The sequence below is a fragment of the Ursus arctos genome, unplaced genomic scaffold (assembly GCF_023065955.2).
Source record: "Ursus arctos isolate Adak ecotype North America unplaced genomic scaffold, UrsArc2.0 scaffold_33, whole genome shotgun sequence".
NCBI classification, from domain to species: Eukaryota; Metazoa; Chordata; class Mammalia; order Carnivora; family Ursidae; genus Ursus; species Ursus arctos.
In genome coordinates this window covers 1,122,010-1,142,786 of record NW_026623019.1, presented here as the reverse complement: position 1 = coordinate 1,142,786, position 20,777 = coordinate 1,122,010, and the positions used below count along the sequence as shown (strand labels likewise).

The 20,777-nt window shown below is 59.2% G+C and overlaps 1 protein-coding gene across 1 annotated transcript in view; it reads right to left on the bottom strand.

Annotated features, from left to right (window-relative positions):
* PHF2 (PHD finger protein 2) overlaps positions 1-14,763 on the bottom strand; it is a 69,927-nt gene extending 55,164 nt beyond the window's left edge. Inside the window, 1 exon segment of the mRNA XM_048218362.2 lies at positions 14,617-14,763. Coding sequence (XP_048074319.2) covers positions 14,617-14,714 — 98 coding nt within the window. The 5' untranslated portion in view covers positions 14,715-14,763.
* Positions 14,764-20,777: the final 6,014 nt, after the last annotated feature.

Here is a 20,777-nt window from a genome sequence, read left to right as displayed (position 1 = left end):
TGCAGGATGGGCAGGACGCCCGAAAGAGGTGGCTGGAGACGCACTTGGTGCATCCCCTCACGGGAGAGCCCAGCGCCTGGACGCCAGGGACGCGCAGTTCCCTCCCTCCCCCCACCCCCAGAAGCAGCATGCGAGCCTTGCTCAGGCCCTCCCCGCCTGCTGGACTCCCTGGGCACGGCCCCGACCTCTGCGCCCTCTCAGGGCCAGGCAGACCCTCCTGCCACCACACAGCTGCCCCTGAGAAGGGCCAAGCAATCCCAAACATGGACTTGTATGTCTGTAGGTGGCTACTTTCCCCTTTACCACATCAACACCCGGAAAGAAACACGGGACCCTCTGTTGGTGTGAAGGGTGGGCCCCCAGCCCGGCTGCTGCGGAGCACACCTTGGTGCAGAGCAGGTAAGGGGAGGTGCGGGTCGACCATCAGCTGCCCTCAAACAGGGAACACAGTGCTCCATTGCTGGGCTGTGAACCCCACAGCTTCCCGCCCCCAGAGCCCCTCTCCTCGCCTCACCACCACTTACTCACTTGCAATTAGTGTGAACCAGCCTGGGTCCCACTGGGGTACGCTACTAGGAGGGGCCTGCTCTGGGGGTGCACCGCCGTCACCAGCCAGGCCAGCGCTGCCTGACCCCTGCCCGTCACTGGCACCGGGAGGTGAAGGCCCGGACAGAAAGACCAGGCCCTCCTTGGGAGCCCCTGAAGGGCGCGGGGACAGCTGTCTTCACTGCTCCACCCCCTCCCAGCGGATCCCACTCCAGGGACCCACGACAACAGAGGGTGTCCGGCCGGGTCGGCTCACCGAGGCCCACGCTGAGGGGCCAACAGGCTACAGTACAACACTTACAAAGAACACGCACAGTAAACCCAGCTCCCGAGGGCACAGGGGCAAACACCCGGGAAAGCGGAGCCACCCCGGTGCTGTGGGGGCAGGGCGAGGCCAACAGGACGGCACCAGATGCAGCCTCTCAGGGGCATGCCCTCCTGTGTCACCTGGAGGTGACCCCAAGCCCCTGCACGGGACCGCTGCCCTGTGCCCTCTCCTGGGCTCCGCGGTGGCCAAGCCACCCAAACACCCACAGAGTGCACCTGCGGCAGGTCCTTGAGAAGCCACCTGGGTCGGCATGGGCGGACACCTGAGCACCAGACAAGCCATGTGGCGGCCCAGCAGAGCCAGCCTCGAGGCAGGCCCTGTGCTGGGGGGCCCCGTGCTGGACGACCAGAGGAAGCCCACCTCCTCTCAACCCTGTTTACACGTGGGCATACTTCCTTCAGGTGTGTTTTAATTAATGCACACCAACTCTGACTCGCGCTTTCCTTCCCTCGAATGTCGAATGTCACAGTGGAAACACTTTCCCGTGAACACACCGCTTCCTGTGCATACGCCTCGGTCCACTTCACCATCCCCCGACCTGCTCGCCCGATGGTCTGGGGTCCTTCAGAGCTTCCATCAACGTTCAAAACGTCTCTCTGCATTTCTGAAACCTGCTCCAGTGGATTTTCAACAGATGTTCCAGATAAAGGGCACGGTCCCTTTAAGAATCAGAAGCAGGTTTCAGAGAGTCGCGGAGGAGCAGTTTCTAGGGAAACCAACCTGGTGCAGATGCGGAGCCGACGCCTCTGTCGGGAGCTCTGGGAATTGCAGCCCTCTGTCCCCTCAAGCCCTCGGAGACCCACAGGGGCTGGGACCCAAGAGCAAAAGCAGTGGAGGTCCCATTAACAGAACAGGACTCCAGAGCACGGGAGGGGCGGCCCGGTCCTCAGTCCCCACCATGCCCCTGCGACGTCAGCCTGGAAGGTGTGAGGGACAGGCGGCTTGGTCCCAGGCCTGCTGCACCCCAAGGAGCAGACACTGGTGTGCCGGGAGGGGCTGCCCGCGGCAACATTCTAGAATCTGTTCTTTGCCATTGGTTTTTAACCATCTGTGACAAGAAAAGCAGAGACTGGGATGTGGAACCCCGAAAGGCTTTGCCCCGGCACCCCAGTGGCCACGACTGTGGGGTGTGGGGCCCGGGGCAGGGACGGCGCACCAGAGGTACCGCACTCAGCCACCGCCCGCCCAGGGCTGCGCTGGGAACACCGAGCATCGTGTGCGTCTGTAACTCGGGGACCCCGCCGGGCTCACGCAGCGGTCCAACGGCGGGAGGAGACACACAGACCGCGGCCATCACGGCGCAGGGCGCGCTGCACCCACGTACCTCGCACGGAAGGACGCCGGCAAGCGCGGAAGCAGGCGCGCACTCACGCCTCGTGGCGACGGCACCGCCCACAGCATGCTTCCGGGAAGGCCCTGAAGGGTTCTCCTGCCGAGTGAGGACGGAAGGGCAGGCGCCAGGTGCCGCGGGGGGCACGTGCGGGAGGCTCTTCCTCCTCGAACGGGCGGGGCATGGATGCGGGTGCTGGCCGCACGCCCTCAGGGACAGCGCCCTCCGGCACAACCGGGACCTCACAGGACTCTAAGAATGAACCCAAATCCCCGAACCCCTAAGTGTCAGGAGGGAAGCCCAGGCAAGGGGACAGGCGGCCTGGCGCTGCCTCCCCTCCCCCTCAGGCCTCTGGCGGCCGCCAGCTCCGGGAGCTGCTGGCAATACTGGCTCCTCACCGTGCTTCCAAAGGGGCCTCTGGGAGCCGGCCAGGCCCCTGGGTCACACAAAGGGCCTGCGGAGGGGGCCTGGGCAGATAACCCAGACAGGCATCCGGCTGCCTCCTCCTGCCCACCACCTCAGGCCCAGTGGCCACAGCAGCCCACTGCAGACAGATGCCCGCCACACGGGAGGTGTCCTGAGTGGGGCTCAGGGCCGCCCGCACTTAGACATGTGCCGCTTGGGACTCAGGGGCCCTTCCCCAAGGTCCGCACCAACCATGGGGGTTCTAGCCCTTCTGCGAGGACAGCCCAAGGCCTGGAAACAGCGCCGGCTGAGAGAGGGGCAGACGGCTGTGCAGCCTCCCCCTCCCGTAGGAGCGAGGGGCCTTGGGGCTGGCGCTCCCCGGGCGGCTCACACACCCTACTCTGGGGCAGCGCCACCCGCCTCGGGCGCAGGCTGGGGCCCAGGCCACGCTCTTGTCGGCTCTTCCGAGGATGTTCCAAAGACCAGTCTAATTACATCCTTCTTTTCCGAACAGCAGATTGAAATCTAATAAACAACACAAGTTTGGGATCTGGAAGAATCCTTGAAGGGAAGCATCACGACCCTACGTGGTAGCCGGTGTAATCAGGGCCAAGTGCAGCGCACCCTCATCCGTGCTCCAGGACTCGCCACCATCAGGCCGCCCACGTCGGGGCGAGGGCACAGCTGGAGCGTGTGAAGGTTTGTGGGGGAGCACACAAGGGTCAGAGGCACAGCTCCTCGATGGTGCACAAACCACAAAGGGTCTTCAGTGTCAGGATCACGACGCAGAGGGGTGGGTGTGAGAAGCCAGCCTGGCACCAGGACGTGGAGGAGGCTGGACGGTGGGCAGGTGGGGAGGACGGGGACAGGGAGTGGCTGCTGAGGGAGCTATGACCAGGGCGTGGTGGTGACACGTGGTGCTGACAGGGAAACTGAGCCGGGTACGCACAAACTACCATGTCTGCAATTTTTCTGTAAACCTAAAACAAATCTAAATTAAAACGTTTACAAGGAAAAAAAAAAAAAGCAAATAAGGCCTCACCTCACAACAGGCCTCAAAAGGAAGGAAGAAGGGATATTTAGTAAACAGTCAAGCTTTCAACCCCTGCCAGCCCTGGAGGTCTGGGGGTCTCTGGCCGTGGAGCAGGAGGTGGGAGGGACGGGAACGCCGTGTCCATCTGGGGAAGGCTGCCTCTCATTTCACTTCTCAGGTCCTGCTTTCTCTGGCTTCATCGGAAAGCACGGGGCCACTTAGGAAACCCCACTGTCGCAGGCAGGAACGACTCCAGAACCGGCAGCTGCAGCCGGATGGGACGGTGGGGGAAGACGCTCGGCGCAGACACGACAAGCACACCCTCCACACCAGAGCGAGGCGCACCGCCTTCCAGACTGAACTGACCATGACAAAAAGGCTCAGGAAACGGGGGCCACTGAGTGCGGGAGTCTGCACCGTCCACCTGCCTGTTTTACAACCTGCAATGTCGTCTGTACGCTTCGACCGGCGCCCTTCCGCCATGGAACTTGTCCGACAGGCACGGTTGCACATGGGCAGATGACCATAGACCCCAGGACATGCCCTGAGCAAAGCTGGGGGAGCTCAAGGTGAGACGCAAGCTGAACGTCAACCGGGAGGCCAGCAGACAGGACGAGCCCGCGTGGCCGGTGGCCAGAGCGCCTGCGGAGTGAGGGGGCGGGGGTGGCGGGGCGGGCTGCCCAACAGGAGTCCCTCTCATGTGCTCAAGAAGCTGGGACCAGGCTGCTTCCAGGGAGGGCAAGCTTTTCACGACACACTCTCCGTTTTAAAACACCATGTGCTAGTGTCGCATCTGCAAATTCATCCCCTCGACCATTTTTAAATGAATAAAAGCAGTTACTCCTTTATCACAGTAAATAAATAAAAGTCAGAAGCTCTGATTCCCACCTGATGAAGTTCAGCGGCTCCCGCCAGACCCCCGGGACACGCCTGTGCCCCCAGCGTGTCCCCACACCTAGAGGCAGGCACCCCGGGATGGGGACAGAGGCCGGAGTGCTCCACACTCGGCTCGAGGAGCAGCGCCCGCCCCGTGTGCTCAGAGCCCTGGCCAGCGAACCCTGCCCCCACACACACACTACTTCTCCGGATGCGTCCTGTCTGGGGTCAGTTTCAAGTATTCAGTCTTTTCTCAGCCTGACCCCACCCCAGCTCTGCTGGCCTCCCGCTCCAAGCCTTCATCCAACACTCGAGGCGGGGACCACAGGGCGCCCCCACCCCATCCCCCAACGCCCATGACCAGTGTGGAGGAGCGTGTGGTCCTGGAGGAGGGAGAACGTGCTGGGAGAAGCAGGAGAACACGGGGTGGGCAGGGCAGGCACCCCAGCCCAGACTGCCAGCCAGAGGGGCCCCCGGAAGTGAACCCTGCTAGTCACTGATGGCACTGCTGTCAGGGCCCCCCAGAAGTTTTACAGTCTGGGGAGGGAGAGAGGAGGACACACAGCATTCACCCGCTGGCCAAGGTCAGGCACAAAGCCGCTGTCCTTCAAGGCAGGAGCCAGGTGAAGGGCCCTCGGAGCCCTAGTCCCGCAGCCAGCTGCCAAGATACGGCACCGCCCGTAGGCATGCCTCACGCACCCCAGCCCAGGGCAGGTCACTCACACGTCCACTCCACATCCCAGGCCTGGGCCCAAAACACACACACGCACGCGCCTGATGCCAGCACTGCAAGCAGGCAGCACAGACGGCTGGGGAGGGGGGCAGGCAAGGGGGGGTCCCAGGCCGTGGTGGGGTGGGGGCTGTGCTGGAGAGCACGGCGCCAGGCTGGGGCCTGTCCCACGAGCATCCAGACTGGTATCAAAGGGTCACCACCCCTCCCCCATTCTTCCCCCAGGGTCCCCTCCCTCCCCCAAGGCTCCCTATCTTCCCCCAGGACCTCACCCGCCATCTCTCCCCCCTTCGCCCCAGGGCTCCCCCCAACTCTCCCTCCCCACCAGCGCTCCCCCACCCCTGGTCTCTACACAGCCTGCAGCACTAGGGCGGAATCTGGTTCCCTTGATGGACACTAGAGAACATCCCGCCCTGTCCTGATCCCACTGAGTGGAGAACAAAATGGGAACTCCCACCCCTGGCTCACATCCCAGGGCGCCTCCCCACCCCTCTCCCCCCCCACACACAGGGTACTCTGAGTGGCCTCTGACCAGCGCCCAGCCGCCCCAGCACGAGGGTGCCCAACACTGCCTGCAGGGCCTAGAACAGAGCCTGGAGCCGGAGGTGCCCACTCATGACCCGACGGCTGCCTCACTTGGCAGGCGAGGAGCCACGCCAACGCCCATCACCGCCGGTGTCCGAGACCCGGGGGGGTCCTCGCTGCCAGTAGCACAAAATCGGCATGGCTTTCACCGGCTGGGTCAGAGAGGGGGCTAGGTGACCTCTCCCAGCCAGATTCCCCTGCGCAGACCCGGGTCCAGTGCCCTCGGGAGTCGCTGGGAGAACAAGGGACCGCAGCCAGGAAGTGCCCGGGACTGGGTGCAGACCAGTGGCAGGAAATGCCCTCACCTCCCGGGTGTCCCTGTTGTCACAAGTCTCACTCCAAAACAGCTGCGCAGGTCGGCGCAGGGTGCCAGACGGTCGGGAAAGAGACTCCAAACACCAATGGCAACCAGCCCTGGAGCTTCCAGACTCTGACATGAGGCTCCAAAGCGGCCCCGTGTTGCCCCCTCCCCAAAGGTCTGGGAGCTCTCAGGAAGCCTCCCCGCGTCCTCCCCAGCCCTGTTCATCCAGGAGGCAGACTACATCAGGCTACAGTTTCTGGATCTTTCCAGGATGCCAAGTGTCACACTGCAGGACCCCTGGCCTCAGTCACTCCTGCAGGGACATGGGACCTGAACCCCCGAATCCATGTCCTCACTCCAGCTGCTGGCAGGTCAGCCCAGGAAGACGGTGAGTGGGGCCTGGACACAAAGGGCCCTGAGTCTGCCAGGGGTGTGCTACCATTCCCTGGAAGCACTTTCTCGAGGCCCTCCGGCTCAGCCCAGCTTCCTGAGATCCAAACCCACACTATGCCTCAACGGGGTGTCCAAGGGGAAGCAAAAAGAGGGCCAAAGCAGGCAAGTGACAAGAAGAGCTCCAAGTATCAGCGTTCACGTCACCAGGCGAGGTGCCCTCTGGTCTGGACTGCCGGCCAGAGCGGGGTGGGGGATCCGAGCTGCAGACTGGCCCCAGGGAACCCAGGCACCTTCGCAATGCTCACACTTGCCCATGCTATGTTAGGCACAAGAAGGAATGAGGGCCACCTTGTGTCTCCGTGGGAAGCAGAAAACGGTACCCCACTTGGAAGACCCAGTCCCAGTGCACACAGCCAGAGACCATGGCCAAAGCTTCCTGGGGATGCTGGACAGCCCAGCATAAACTCAGGGTTCAGTCAACAGCCCAGGCTACTGTCACAGGGGCTCAATCACTGTCCTGTGCCCCACTCAGCCCAGGGAGCAGTGCTGAGCCATGCTGCAGGCTCATGTCCCTGAGGCCTGCCCACCTTCTGGGGTCCTGCGCAGCACCCTGTCTCTGGGGGCACAACGCTGCTGTCCAGCCCATGTGGCGTCAGCCTCAGTGAGCTGATCTCTCACACCTCAGTTGGCTCCGCTCCCAATCAGCACTGCCCATCACCGCCACTCTCGGGGCACTGGGAAGGTCAGCAAGGCCGCGTGCAGCGTGGACCCAGCAGCGGGCCTCGACCCACCCCACCGCGGCTTCCTCAAAGGGGAGGCTAAAGGAGGTGGAGACCTGCATGGGGCCCTCCCACACAAGTGTACGGAAAATGCCAGGATGTGACAGGGGTGAGGCCGAACAAACACGATATAAAGGACAGCACTCCCCACCCCATGTGTGTGGACACACGGGCACAAAACGTCCATGGGTGTGCGTGCCCCAGCACAGCCATGACCCCTATGCCCTGCACATGCCTCGCTCTGAACATTCGGTCGCTACAAGGTGATTTCTTTAAAAAGGAGTAAAAGTACCAGAAATGAATGATCCAAAAAGTAAGTTACAGAAATGACCCCCTTTACCGTTGCACCCAAAGGAGTCAAACATGTAGCAATAGCTTAACGACAGGACGAAGGGTTTACAAACTGCCGCTGAAAGAAACCAAGACCTAAATCTAAGTAAATGGAGAGGCACCCCGCGCTGAGGGACCAGAACACGTAATATCGGTCAGACGTCACCCCCACAGCCCCTTCCCAAGAAACGGAGGCCAATCCTTAAATTCCTACAGAATTGCAAGGAGTCCTCAAAAGCTGAAACAGTACTTTAAAAAGAACAAAGCTGGAGGTCTCGCACCTCCCATTTTCAAAACCTACCAAAAAGCTGCTGTCACCAACACAGCTCTGGTGTAACGAAAGACACACGGACCACGGAATGGAACAGGGTCCAGAAAGAAATACCCGTGCATGAGGTCAAATGGTTTTCAACAAGGCTACTGAGACTTTGAACAGGAAAAGAATGGTCTTTTAAGCAAGAGGTACTGGGACAACTGGATGTCCACTTGCAAACAAATGCCGGTGATCCCTACCTCAAATAATATAAAAATTAATTAACTCAAAAACCAAATAGAAGAGCTAAAATTCTAAAACTCTTAGAAGAAATCTTCATGACCTTGGACTTGACACTGGATTCTTAGATACAACACCAAGAGCACAGGCAACAGGAGAAAAAACCTAAGTTGGACGTCACCAAGATTAAACTTTGGTGCGTCCACAGACACCACCACAAAGTGAAAAGACAGCTCCCAGAAGGGGAAAATACTGGCAAATCATGTATCTAATAAGTGTCCGAAACATATAAAACACTCTCACAATTCAACATAAAAAGACAAATAACCCAATTTAAATATGGGCCAAGTGTTTCAACAGACGTGTCTCCCACGAAGGCAAACAGAGGGACGACGAGCCCATGAAACCGCACTCGACATCATCGGCCATTAGGAAAATGGGTATCAAAACGATAATGGGACTGTACTTCACAGACACCGGAGGCATGTGGTTTAAAAAGTGGGAAAGAACAGGTGTTAGCAAAGATGAAGCAGTATCAGGCGGCTCCCACGTCGGCGGTGGGAATGCGGGACGGTGCACCGCTGTGGAAACCAGCTGTGGTCACTTCAACAGTGAAACACACAATAACCACAGGACACAGTCATTCCCCCAAGAAATGAAAAGAGGTCTCCCAACAAATATTTGTACGTGAGTGTTCGCGGCAGCACCGCTGACATGGGCGGGAAAACCCCAACGTCCATCAACAGGCGATAAACAAACACGGTCTGTCGGCCCGACGGAGTACTGCTCAGCTGTAACAGCATCCGTGAGACACCTGTCACGACACGGAGGAACCGTGGTAGGAGCCGCACACAGGTTCCATACTGTAGGGCCATTTGTAGGAAGCGTCCAGAACAGTGAAATCCACTGGACAGAGCAGACACGTGGACGGCCGTCCAGGGCTGTGGAGGCGCGGCGGGGGCAGGGGGCGTGCTGCTGATTTAAGGGTTCGGAGTTTTCTTCTGGCGTGATGAAAACGTTTGGGAACCGGACAGAGGCGATGGCTGCGCAATGTTCTGAACGCACCAGATACCATAAGCCACGCACTTTAAAATACTCAGGGTCACAATGTGTGAATTTTAGTCCCATTTACAAAAAAAAAAAAAAGATAAAAGGCTGGTTTCTCCACTCGCCCAGACAAACACCGCGAGGACCTTCAGGCCTTATGTTCTGCGCTCAAAGCCAGTCACTGGCTGCAATCCCATGTTTTTTCTCAGATGACTGCGCACACGGGGGGGAAGTGGACAGACTGTACACCAGGGTTAGGGTCTCCCACACCAAGCCAAAGAGCTGAGGAGCGAGGGGGAGAGGGGCAGAGACGCGGCTGTGAGCGGGCCCAGTGGGGCGCCAGGCACACCTGGGACTCAGGGGCTGCCACGAAGAGCCCAGCTTGCCCACCAGGCGCCGTGAGTGACTCCCTGAGTTTCCTTCCGTCTGCAAAACCATGGACGCAAACGGGGTTGTCGGTGCTAGTGTTTGTTCAGGCCCTTGGGCCAGAGGAACCCAAGCTGAACACGTGCACCTGTCCCGCGCGAGGAGCCGAGGCCCCCTCTCTGCTTGGAGTGAGAGGACGAGGTGGCCGGCCCCATGACCAGCTGGGCCACTGCGAGAACCAACGAGGAGAACGAAGCCTGATGCCAGAGAGCGGCCCAAGTGGGGGGGGGGGGGGGCTGCAGCCACATGGGCCAGTTAGAAGCCAACTGAGGGCTTTGCTCTTCCCACACCAGGAATTTTAGGAGCTGGATTCTCCCAGCGCCCCCATTTCCTGGCAGACACTTACCCTCGATCCCCTCATTCTTTTGGGATAAAGCCCTGCCATGTGGCCAGGCGCCACGAGCACAGAGGCGAGGGGATGGCCCCAGAGGACAGGGTGCCGAGGTGGGGGCTTCGCCCAGTCTCAGGCCATCTGCAGCCGGGCCGGAGCCCAAGCGACCCCGACTAAGGCCAGCTGCGGGGCAGAGGCTCACACCAAGCACGCTTCCAGCTACTACTTCCAATAAAAGCAAACAGTCTGACGATCACAGTGAGCCCGACTCCAAGTCTAAGGACCGAGTCAGGGGCCTCCGCTCTGCCCTCTAGACGCTGGCAGGACATCACCCCCACCTGCTCAGAGCTTCTTAAACTCAGACACTGAGAATTCCTTGTTCAAAGACGATTAATCATCTTCCCGGCAAACCCATCAAACATACCTCGATTCCATCTCCTCCCATATTCTGGAATCCCTGGTTCGAGGACCTGACAGCCAGCTTGCGGAAGCTACAACCGTTGCCTTAGTGGGCCCTCCTTTCCCTCCAAACACACATACTCCCTGGGCCCACAGCGCCAGCCTGGAGCTCTGCTCAGAGTCAGCGGGCACCTGTGGGGGCCGAGGACCCCGATGCGGCTCTGCCCCAAGAAGCTTATAGCCGGGTGGGATGAGGGGCATGGCAAGAGCCCACAAACGCCAACCAGTCCTAGGAAGGGGAGCACCCCCTGTGAGGAGGAGTCCAGACAGACGGACAAGCCAGAATCAGAGATCCACGCCAGAATGCACCCCAGCCCCACCCCACCGAGCCCACCATCGCTCACCTGGGGACCGGCTCCCAGCCCCGCCCTCGTCCCCCAGTGTCTCCACGACAGCCAGAGGAACCCTATCAAATTCCCCATCCACTCCTGGGCTCAGACACCCAACATGGCTCCCCCTCCTGGACGAAACGTAGCGCAGGCCATCGCTGATGCGGCCTCCTTGCCCCACGCCCCCAGGGGTCTTGCTCAGGACTGGGACAGGGCCCCCCAGGCTGGCACGGAGCTCTTCGTGTGCAAGTCTGACCCTGCTCGAAGAAACCCCACGAGAGGGGACAGATCTGCCTTGTGAGCACAGGGACCTCTGCACCCCACACGGAACACGCATCCAGAAACATTTACCACGAAGTCAGTGAAACTTCTGTCGCCGAAGGACTCACACAGCACCTCCAGCTGCCGAGTTACTTAAAATCAATTTTACCAACTATGCCTCCAAAGCCCCTTGGAATTGACAGAACAGGCGACTGAAGTGGACCAGGAAGCTTTGGGATGTCTGATACTTTAACAGAATCATTCCCATTAACCAGAAACAGGGACTCTTCACACCAGGGTGGTGACAAGGTGAGACGCTGGCTCATTCCCTACAGCGACCGGCTCCGGCAGCCACACGCCTCACTGCAGGCCGGGATGCAGGACACAGGGGGTCTGGTGGAAGACACAGGCCACCCAGTGCCTGGCCCACCCAGCAGGAGGAAGGTCCCTGGTACCCATGGGTGCCACACCGCCTACCAGACACAGACAAGACAGTTTGGAAGGTGGCTGGCCACAAACTCCATCCCTCCCCGAGTCAAAGCCAGCTCCCCAGGCAATGCCACAGTCGGTGCCGGTGAAGGCAGGCTGGGCTGACAAGGTGCCCCAGCCCCAGGAGATGAGGGCCACATGGGCTCCTACCTTCCTGGCTGACCATGCTTCCAGCCCAGCTCAGCAGACAGACCTCCGTGGGGAATGCCAGGACTGCTGCTCAGGGTGCCTGGGGCTTCCTGAAGAGGCAAATGCACCCTGGGAGCAGGCTCTGCCCCTAGAATGGGACTGCCCCAACCACACCCTGGCCTGGGGACACTGCTGGAGTCTTCCCCGCAAAGACTAGGCCACTGTGAGTGTGGGTAACCGCAGAGACCCTTCCCAGTCCTCCCAAAAGAAGGTGCCCTGGAGAGACATGACGGATCACAGGTGGGACAAGACCGAGCCTGTTATTTTAACAGTTATGTTTATTTTTACAGGTACCGTCTATGGCGAGTTACACTAATGTGCTATTTCAGGGAATGATACGAAGTTTCCTTCTAAAAGAAATATTCAGGAGACTGAAATGCACCGTGGGGTCCTGGAACAGAAAAAGGGCAGCACAGGGAAAACCTGGCTAAAGAACCTGCTGGGGCCTGCGGTTTGGTTAACAGCCCTGCCCCCATATTTCTGCCTCAGTTTCCATGTTTATAGCATGATCTGGTGAGCTGCTAACTTCAAAGGGGGCAAGGTGACGCATATTGGGACACCGAACCATTTCTGTAACTCTTTAACTCCAAAATTCTCTAAAATAAAAAGTTATAAAGTTTATAAACTTTAAAAAAATGAGTCGAGAGGCGCCAGGGTGGCTTAGTCGGTTAAGCGTCCGACTCTTGATTTTGGCTCAGGTCATGAGTTCAAGCCCCGTGTTGGGCTCTGTGCTGGGCATGGAGCCTGCTTAGGAGTCCCCCCACCCCCTCCCTCTCTCTAAAATATAAAAGACGATAAATAAAATAAAACAAAACACAATAAAATAGTCAAGCTGTTGAACACAAAGTAAACAAAAGTAGAGGCGGGACGTGGATCTAGAAAGCCTGGGTCAGCCGGAAGTACCTGGAGATGGGGCAGCACAAGGGTCATCACATTACACACCTTCCCATTACAGAAGAGGGGTCCATGCAGGGGCAGGGAGGGAGGGTGCCCAGGGCTGTGAGGGCCTCACAGGGCCCAAGCCCGACCCCTCACCCTGCGAGCCCCATCTCCGTACCTGCCCTGAGCCACCTGGGAAAGCTACAGCCTCAGGGCTCACTCCTGCAAGGGGCCCTTGATTAGATGCACAAAAATGTGCCCACAGGAGGGGGAAAAGCACAGCCCTTTGCAGACCCCAGGGCCACCCCACGTGGATGGAAATGAATCTGTCCTGATGAAATGACCTGTGCCTACCTTGGATCAAATCAAAGACCCCCACTGAGAAGTGAGAAATAAGGACTATTCGTACCTCTTCCCAACTCTGTCCTGGCCAATCCAGCAAATGCCACCCACCAGGCACGCCAGCCCTCAGCCCTTCTCCCCTGCCTGCCCTTCACTGCTGGGTTCCCCCCCACGCCCAATCTCAAAGTCTAGCTCAGACCTCACCTGCCTTCCCAACCCAGTGGAGGGGGCCCCTGGGCAGCCCAAGGTCCTCCCAGGCCTTCCCCGAACCTGGGCACCCAGGTTGCTCAGCAGGCCCCGGGTGGGGTGGGGGAGTGGGGGAGGACGCCCCCAGGCAGGGTGCTCAGGGACAGCTTCCCAGCATCTCTGGAACTGCACAGCCCTGAAGGATCAGATGGCAGCTCTCCCCCTTGGTCCGGCCATGAACTTCGAGGAGGTGCCAGCTGGTGGGTGTGAATGAGCACTGTTCTGGGGAGCCCGTGTTCAGGCGTGCCAGGGGCTCTGCAGCCCTGGGCATCCACTGGCAGGAAGGCAGCCGGCAGGCCCAGGGGATTTCAGTCCCTGCCCGGAGCAGTCCCACCCCCTCCTCACGGGGTCCCTGTCACAGGCACTGAGCTGGGACCCCCGCCTGGCGCTGACCCAGCTGAGCAGTTCCTGTCACAGCTGGCTGCCTGGGTCCCCAACATGGGAACTGGCAGGGCCACGGCCCATCCACCCTTCAAATGAGTGGGACGTTCTCCTCTGGGGACTCCAGGACCACCCACCAGCACACACTGCCCCACGCCCCCCAGCCCTGCTGGCGCTGGGTCCGAGGCGGCAGCCACGGAGGGCACACAGCCCGGCCAGCCCCCTGCCAGCCCCTGGCCCCCGTCCTGCCCAGGCCCAAACACGTGAGAACCTGTTGGAGCAGTTTGGGCACCGCGGGCACCTCCTCTTCCTCCTCCCCATTTACTTCTGGGTGGGAAGGGGCCTCGCTTTGAAAACTAGGCACAGGGCCAGGTCACAGCCACGGGCCAAAGCCCAGCTCTACCTCCCCCCACCCCACGGCCCCCAGAGCGCATAAGGTCAAGTCAAACCCGGGGCGTCCCCGTCTGGGGCAGAGAAGGGGGGAATGGGGCACCATGCCGGCCGGGGAGGAGGCGGCGGAGCCACGACACCCCCACCCCCACCGACGCCGTTCTGTCACCCACCCCCGCGGGGCGGAGGGGGGAGGCGGGGTGCGGGGGGTAACCGGCCGGGGTCCCCCCACCCCACCCGGCCCGGCCCGCGTCCCGGGGCTCGGGGGCCGCGACGGAGGGTGGGCGCGCCGGCCGCCCCCCTGGCCGGGCCCGCCGGCGTCCGGGCCGCCGCTCGCGCCTCTCCGGGGCCCGCGCGGGGAAAGTTCCTGCAACTTCGCGGGGGAGGCGGCGGGCCGGGCCTGGGCCTGGAGCCGGCCTCCCCGCGGCCCCCGCTGTCAGCCGCCCGGCCCGCGGCGCCCCAACTTCCCGGCGCGGCCCCCGGGCCCGCTTTGTGCGCCGCGCGAGGGGCGCCCGCCCCGGCCCCGGCCCCCGCCCCGGGCACAAAAGGGCGCGCGGCCGGCGGGCGGCGGGCGGCGGCGGCGGCGGCGGCGGCGGCGGGGGCCTGCGGCGGGCGCGCACCGGGGCCGGGGCCGGGGCAGGGCTGGGGGGGGAGGGAGCCGCGGGGCGGCCGGGGGACGGCCGGGGCCGGGGCCGGGGCCGGCGGGCCGCGCGCTCACCTGCCGTGGAACCAGTCCTTGCAGGCGTCGCACTCGATCATGAAGCGGGTAACGTCGTAGGGGAGCCGGCACACGCAGTACACGGGCACCGTCGCCATGTTCGCGCGCCGCCCGCCCGCCCTCGGCCCGCGCTGCGCTCCGGGTCGGGCCGGGCGGGCCGGGCGGGCCGGGCGGGGGGCCGCGCCGGGCCGGGGCCGGGACGGGGCCGGGGGCGCACGACAGCCCGCGCGCACCCGGCCGGCGCGTCCACACAAAGCGGGGCGCGCGGAGCAGGGCCGCGCCGGGAGCCGCCCGCCGGCCCCGGGGCGCAGGGCGCGAGTGTGCGCGGGGCCGGGCCGCGCGCGGGACACAAAAGGGAATGGACGCGCGGGGGCGGCGGGCGGGGAGCCGCGGCCCCACCGAAGGGACCCCCGGCCGCCGAGCGGCCTCTACGTCAGCGCCCCGGGTGGCGCCGCCTCCGCCCGCCGGCCTGGGCCGCCGCTCCCGCCGAGGGAAGGCGGGCCGGGGACCGCGGGGAGAAGGCGGGCCGGGGACCGCGGGGAGAAGGCGGGCCGGGGGACCTGCGGGGGAGAAGGTGGGCCGGGGGACCCCTCTGGAGGAGAAGGTGGGCCGGGGGGCCTGCCTGGGAGAAGGTGGGCAGGGGAGGAGGAGGGCCGGGGGACCCCACTGGGGGAGAAGGAGGGCCGGGGGACACCTGTGGGGGAGGAGGACCGGGGGACCCCTCTCGGGGAGAAGGAGGGCCGGGGGACACCTGTGAGGGAGAAGGTGGGCTGGAGGACCCCTCTCTGGGAATGTGGGCCCGGGGAGGAGGGCACGGCGACCCCCCTGGGGGAGAAGATGGGCCGGACACCCCTCTGGAGGAGAAGAAGGTGGTCTGGGGGACTTTCCAGGGAGAAGGTGGGCAGGGGGATTCCTTGGGGGAGAAGGTGGGCTGGGGGACCCACAGGGGAGAAGGCGACCAGGACCCCTGCCAGGAGTAAGTGGGCCAAGGAGACCCCCTGTGGGGGAGGATGGATGAGGAACCAAGCCAGGGCAAGGTGGGCTGGGGAATTGGGGGGGGGGGTGCAGGGAAGGTGGGGGAGCCACTAGGAAAGAAGGTGGGCTGAGGGCACAGGGGTAGACAGGCCCTGGAGACCCCTGGATGTGGGGCGAGACCCTCAGTATGTCCTTCCCGTTCAGACGGCCAAGGAACAGCTACTTGGCTCCAGCTCTCTTCCTACCCAGCAGAGGGACAGGGGGCAATCGGGGCTTTCTGCTTTTCCTCCCTGCCCCTTTTCCGGCTGGGTACAGCCGGCCCTCCCACACAGGATCCTTGACTGTCCTGATGCTCAGCCCCCAGAGGGGCGCCAGGAGCGCACTGGCACAGGTCAGCTCTATAAGGAGTGATTATGTGGAATTAGAGCCCCGCCCCCATCCCCGGTCAGAGCCCCCAGGTCTCCTGTTCACGTCAAGATTGTGGCTATAGGACAGCAGGGGCTAGAGGGGTGGGCGAGAGGTGCTGTTGCCTTGCTCTGGACCCTGCAGCCTCAGCTTGTGGTCAGGGTCAGGGTCAGTGGTGGGGGGCGGGCTCTGAGGGCTCCTTCCTCCCAGCCGCATCCGTGCTCCTCTGAGGGTGCCTGAGCACAGCGGCTCCTGATGTGCAGTAGGAAGCCTGCATGTGTTGCAGCGCTCTGCCCCCTCTTCCTGGGGATGCTGCCGCCCAAGCACCGTTCCAGCCTGGACGGAAAGCCTGCTCCAGGCCACCCACAGCGGCAGCCCTGACAGGCAGGTGCTCACCTGAGGCCTGAAGCCTCTCAGGGCCACCTGTCCCATTGCAGGCAGCTCAGCGGAGGTGCTCCCTCCTCTTGAGCCAAAACCGTCCCCCAGCAGATGACCCCTGGACCACAGCCTGGCAGTGCCCGTGGCAGGGCCTTAGCTGGGAGGCACCAGCACGAGGAGTGAAAAGGCTCTGGGCGACAGAGGGAGGGATAAGCTCCCATCCCCCCCCGCTGTGCTGGCCAGCATGTGCAGCACCTCGGCGCCTTCCTACCTGAACTGCAGCTGTCACCCTCCCCTCCGGAGTCCTCCCCGGAACTGGTGCCCACGGCTCTGGGAAGCACTGTCCACCATTAACACCCTGGCGCGAGTTAGTGCAGAGGAGCTGTGCTGAGTCTGCAGGGAGGCCCAGGGCGCTGGCCTGGGCACCGCTCAGTGACCGTCCCCTGCAGCAGTGCTGTGGTACTCACACCAGCAGTGTCCACCTCTACCCCTTCGTGGTCCGGCAAGGCCCCTGTGGCACAGGGGAGGCCTTCTGGACCGGGCAGCCCTCCTCCCACACTTCCATCTCCTTGTTTACAAACAAGGACGCGTCACCAGCATTTATCAAAGGCTCACCAGGGGCTTGCTTAATTCCGCAAGGGCTCCAGCAGCGCTCCCCCCACTGCCTGCGAAGCACTCAGCATCAGCCCTGGGCCGCCCCCAGCGCCCCCCCCCACCCCCGCTCCACAGACAGGTACACAGATGGGTGCCATTCTCCAGAGCTCTGAGGCTGGAAGCAGCTCGGTCCCTCCTGGAGGAGTCAGCCCGGGAGGGAGGGGCAGGCCAGGAGCCCGGATTTCCCCGGGGCCTGAGGCCGTTCTGGCCACCCTGCCCTCCCCGTCTGCACCTGTCCACCGCATTTGGAAGTGTCCACAGAGATGCTTTCCTCTTACTCGAAGCTCCTTCGGGGCTGCGGGCCGACTACAGACTAAAGTAAGCATCCATATGGGTCCCAAACTGTCCCTGTTGTCAGCCTCCAGAAAGCCCACCTTTTCTCTGAGTCCTCCTCCCTCTCCTCTTCTACTTAGATGTGCATTGAGCACCTGCTGCGTGCCCTGTTGTAGCTCGTCTTGCTGTAAGGTGGACGGTGACACATGCCCCACAGTGCCCTGGGGAGACGGGCTGGTGGGAGGGGTGGGTGGGGACCAAGGGCCCCCTGAAGTGACCTGGGCTCAGAGGCCATGCAGAGAGGGGAAGTGCACAGGGCCAGACTCAAGGACCCAGGAAGCAGGGCAGTGGCCTTGCGATGTGACTGGCTTACTTCACATGTCACGGTGTCCTCCAGGTTCACCCATGTTGTAGCAAGTGTCAGGATTCCTTTCCTGTTTAAGACTGAACACTATTCCATCCTATGTATCACCCACATTTGATTTGTCCATTCATTGTTGAAAGACTCTTGAGTTGTTCCCACCTCTTGGCTGTTGTGAGTAATGCTGCTAGGAATGTGGGTGTGCAAATATCTGTCCGTGTCCCTGCTTTTACTTTTGTGTGTAAACCCACAAGTGGGATCGGTGAATCATAGGGTAGCTCTATTTCTAACGTTTTGAGAAACCTCCACACTGTTTTCCAGAGTGGCTGCACCAGTTTGCATTCCCACCAGCAGTGCGTAAGGGTTCCAATTTTACCATATCCTCGCCAACACTTGTTGTTTTCCGGTTGGATATGTGTGTGTTCGTTGTCGCTGTCCTAATGAGGGGAAAGTGGTATCGCACTGTGGGTGGTTGTTGTTGTTTTTGAAGTAAAGGTTTTTATTTTGATTTCCTCAACATACAGTTCAATATAATGCTAGTTTTTGAAGGCAAAAATTTGTTTCCATTGAAACTCCGTCATCATCGTGGGTTTGGTTTGCATTTCCCTAATGAGTAATGAATGATGTCGGGCATCTTCTCATGTGCTTATCGGCCATCTATATATTTTCTTTGGAGAAATGTCCATTTGAGTCCTTTCCTCATTTTTGATTTGGGCTGGTTTTTTTGTTGTTGTTGTTGACTTATAGGTGTTCTTTATATATTCTGGATATTGATCTCTTACCAGATAAATGATTTGCAAATGTTTTCTCACGTTCTGTCAGTTGTCGTTGCACTTTGTTGACCAATTGTGTCCTTTGACGCACAAACTTTTTGAATTTTGAGGAAATCCAGTTCAACTCTTTTTTCTTCTTTGGTTGCCTGTGCATTTTGATGTCATATCCAAGAAACCATTACCAAATCCAGTGTCATGAAGTTTTCATCCTATGTTTTAGGTTTAGGCTTTTGATCCATTTTTAGTTAATTTTTGTATTTGGTGTTAGTAGGGGTCAGTGTCCTGCTTTCACATGTAGAGATGCAATTTTCCCAACGCCATGTGTTGAAAACACCGTTCTTTCCCCATTAAATGGTCACGGCACCCTTGTCAAAATCATTTGACCATGTGGGCAAGGGTTTATTTCCGGGCTTTTTAGTGTCTTTCATTGGTCTGCATGTCTAGGCTTATGCCACACTGTGTTGATTTCTGTGGCTTTGTAGTAAGTGTTAAAATCAGGGAGTGTGAGCCCTCCAACTTTGCACTTTTTTCAGGATCATTTCAGTTCTTCTAGGCCCCTTACAACTCTACATGAATTTGATGATTGGCTTCTCCATTTCTGCAAAAAGGGCTATGATAATTTTGGCAGGGATTGCATTGAATGTGTAGGTCATTTTGGGTAGTAGTGCCATCTTAGCAATGTTAATATTCTGATTCATGAACATGGGAGGTGTTTCCATTTATTTGTGTCTTATTGCTTTCACTGATGTTTTATAATTTTCAGCTCACAAGTCTTTTGTCCCCTCGCTGAAGTGTATTTCTAAGTATTTATTTTTATGTTGTTGTAAATGGAATTGTGTTCCTAATTTCCTTTTGGGATTGTTTTTTCTTAGTGTGTGGGAACAAAACTGATTTTTGCATGTTGATTTAGTATTCTGCAACTTTGCTGAATTTATTATTCTTTTTTTTTTTAAAAGATTTATTTATTTATTTATTTATTCGACAGGATAGAGGCAGCCAGTGAGAGAGGGAACACAAGCAGGGGAGCGGGAGAGGAAGAAGCAGGCTCATAGCAGAGGAGCCTGATGTGGGGCTCGATCCCACAACGCCGGGATCACGCCCTGATCCGAAGGCAGACGCTTAACGACTGCGCCACCCAGGCGCCCCTGAATTTATTACTTCTAACAGTATTTTGTGGAATCTTACAAGTCCCTGAGTTGATGAGTTTACATAAAAGCGTGCCACTGATAAACAGAGATAATTTTACTTCTTTCTGTCCAATTTAGATGCTGTTTGTTTGTTTTCATGCATGCCCAATTGCTCTAGCTAGAACTCCCAATACTATGCTGAATAGAAGTGGTAAAAGTGGCATCTTTCTCATTTCTGATCTTAGGGGAAATGCTTTTTTTTTTTTTTTTAACTTTTTCATCATTGAGTATGATGTTTGCTTTGGACTTTTTATATGTGGCCTTACTATGCTGAAAAAGTTTTTCTATTCTTTGTTTGTTGAGTATTTTTATCATGAAGGTGTGTTGAATTTTATGGAGTGCTTTCTCTGCCACGGTTGAGATGATCCTGTGGGCTTTCCCCGCTTCGTTCTGTTCGTGTGGTATCTCCCCTGGATTGAGTTTGAGGCTGAACCATCCTTGCATTCCAGGAGCTAATCCCACTTGGCCGTGGGGTACCATCTTCCTAACTTGCGGGACTATGCAGTCTCCCAGTATTTTGCTGAGAATTTTGCATCAAGGTTTATGACGGTTGTTTTCGTAGTTCTCTTTTCTTGTAGAGTCTTTGTCTGGCTTTGGTATCAAGGCAATGCTGGCTTCGGAGGAAATGTTAGGAACTGATCCCTCCTCCTCAACATTTGGGAAGAATTCAAGGATTGGTATTACTTTTTCTCTAAATCCATGGTAGAATACACCAGTGAAGCTTTTCTTTGTTGGGAGGCTTTTGGTTACTGATTCAGTCTCTGTAATAGCTGCAGGTCTGTGAGACGTCCTGTTTCTTCATAATTCTGCTTTGGTGGGTTGTGTGTGTCGAGGAGTTTGCCGTTTCCATCCAGGCTGTCCGTGTGTCAGCGCGCAACGAGCACAGGTCTTATGGCCATGAACCAGGCAGACACGTCCCACTGCTGAGGAGCTCATGTGCCAGAGCAGATGACCGACAGTAACAGTCTGGCGGGTGGGAGAAGTCAGAAGGGAGGTACTAGTTTGCGGTTGGATGTGTGCTTTTATAACACAGGACGCCATCTGCTGAATGCCTAGAGAGTTCTAAGAGCGGGACCTTGGGAGACCTGGACCAAACTGATCTGATCCAGAACCCACTGAAATGAACAGTGACCCATGGGGACTTTGGAAACCTTC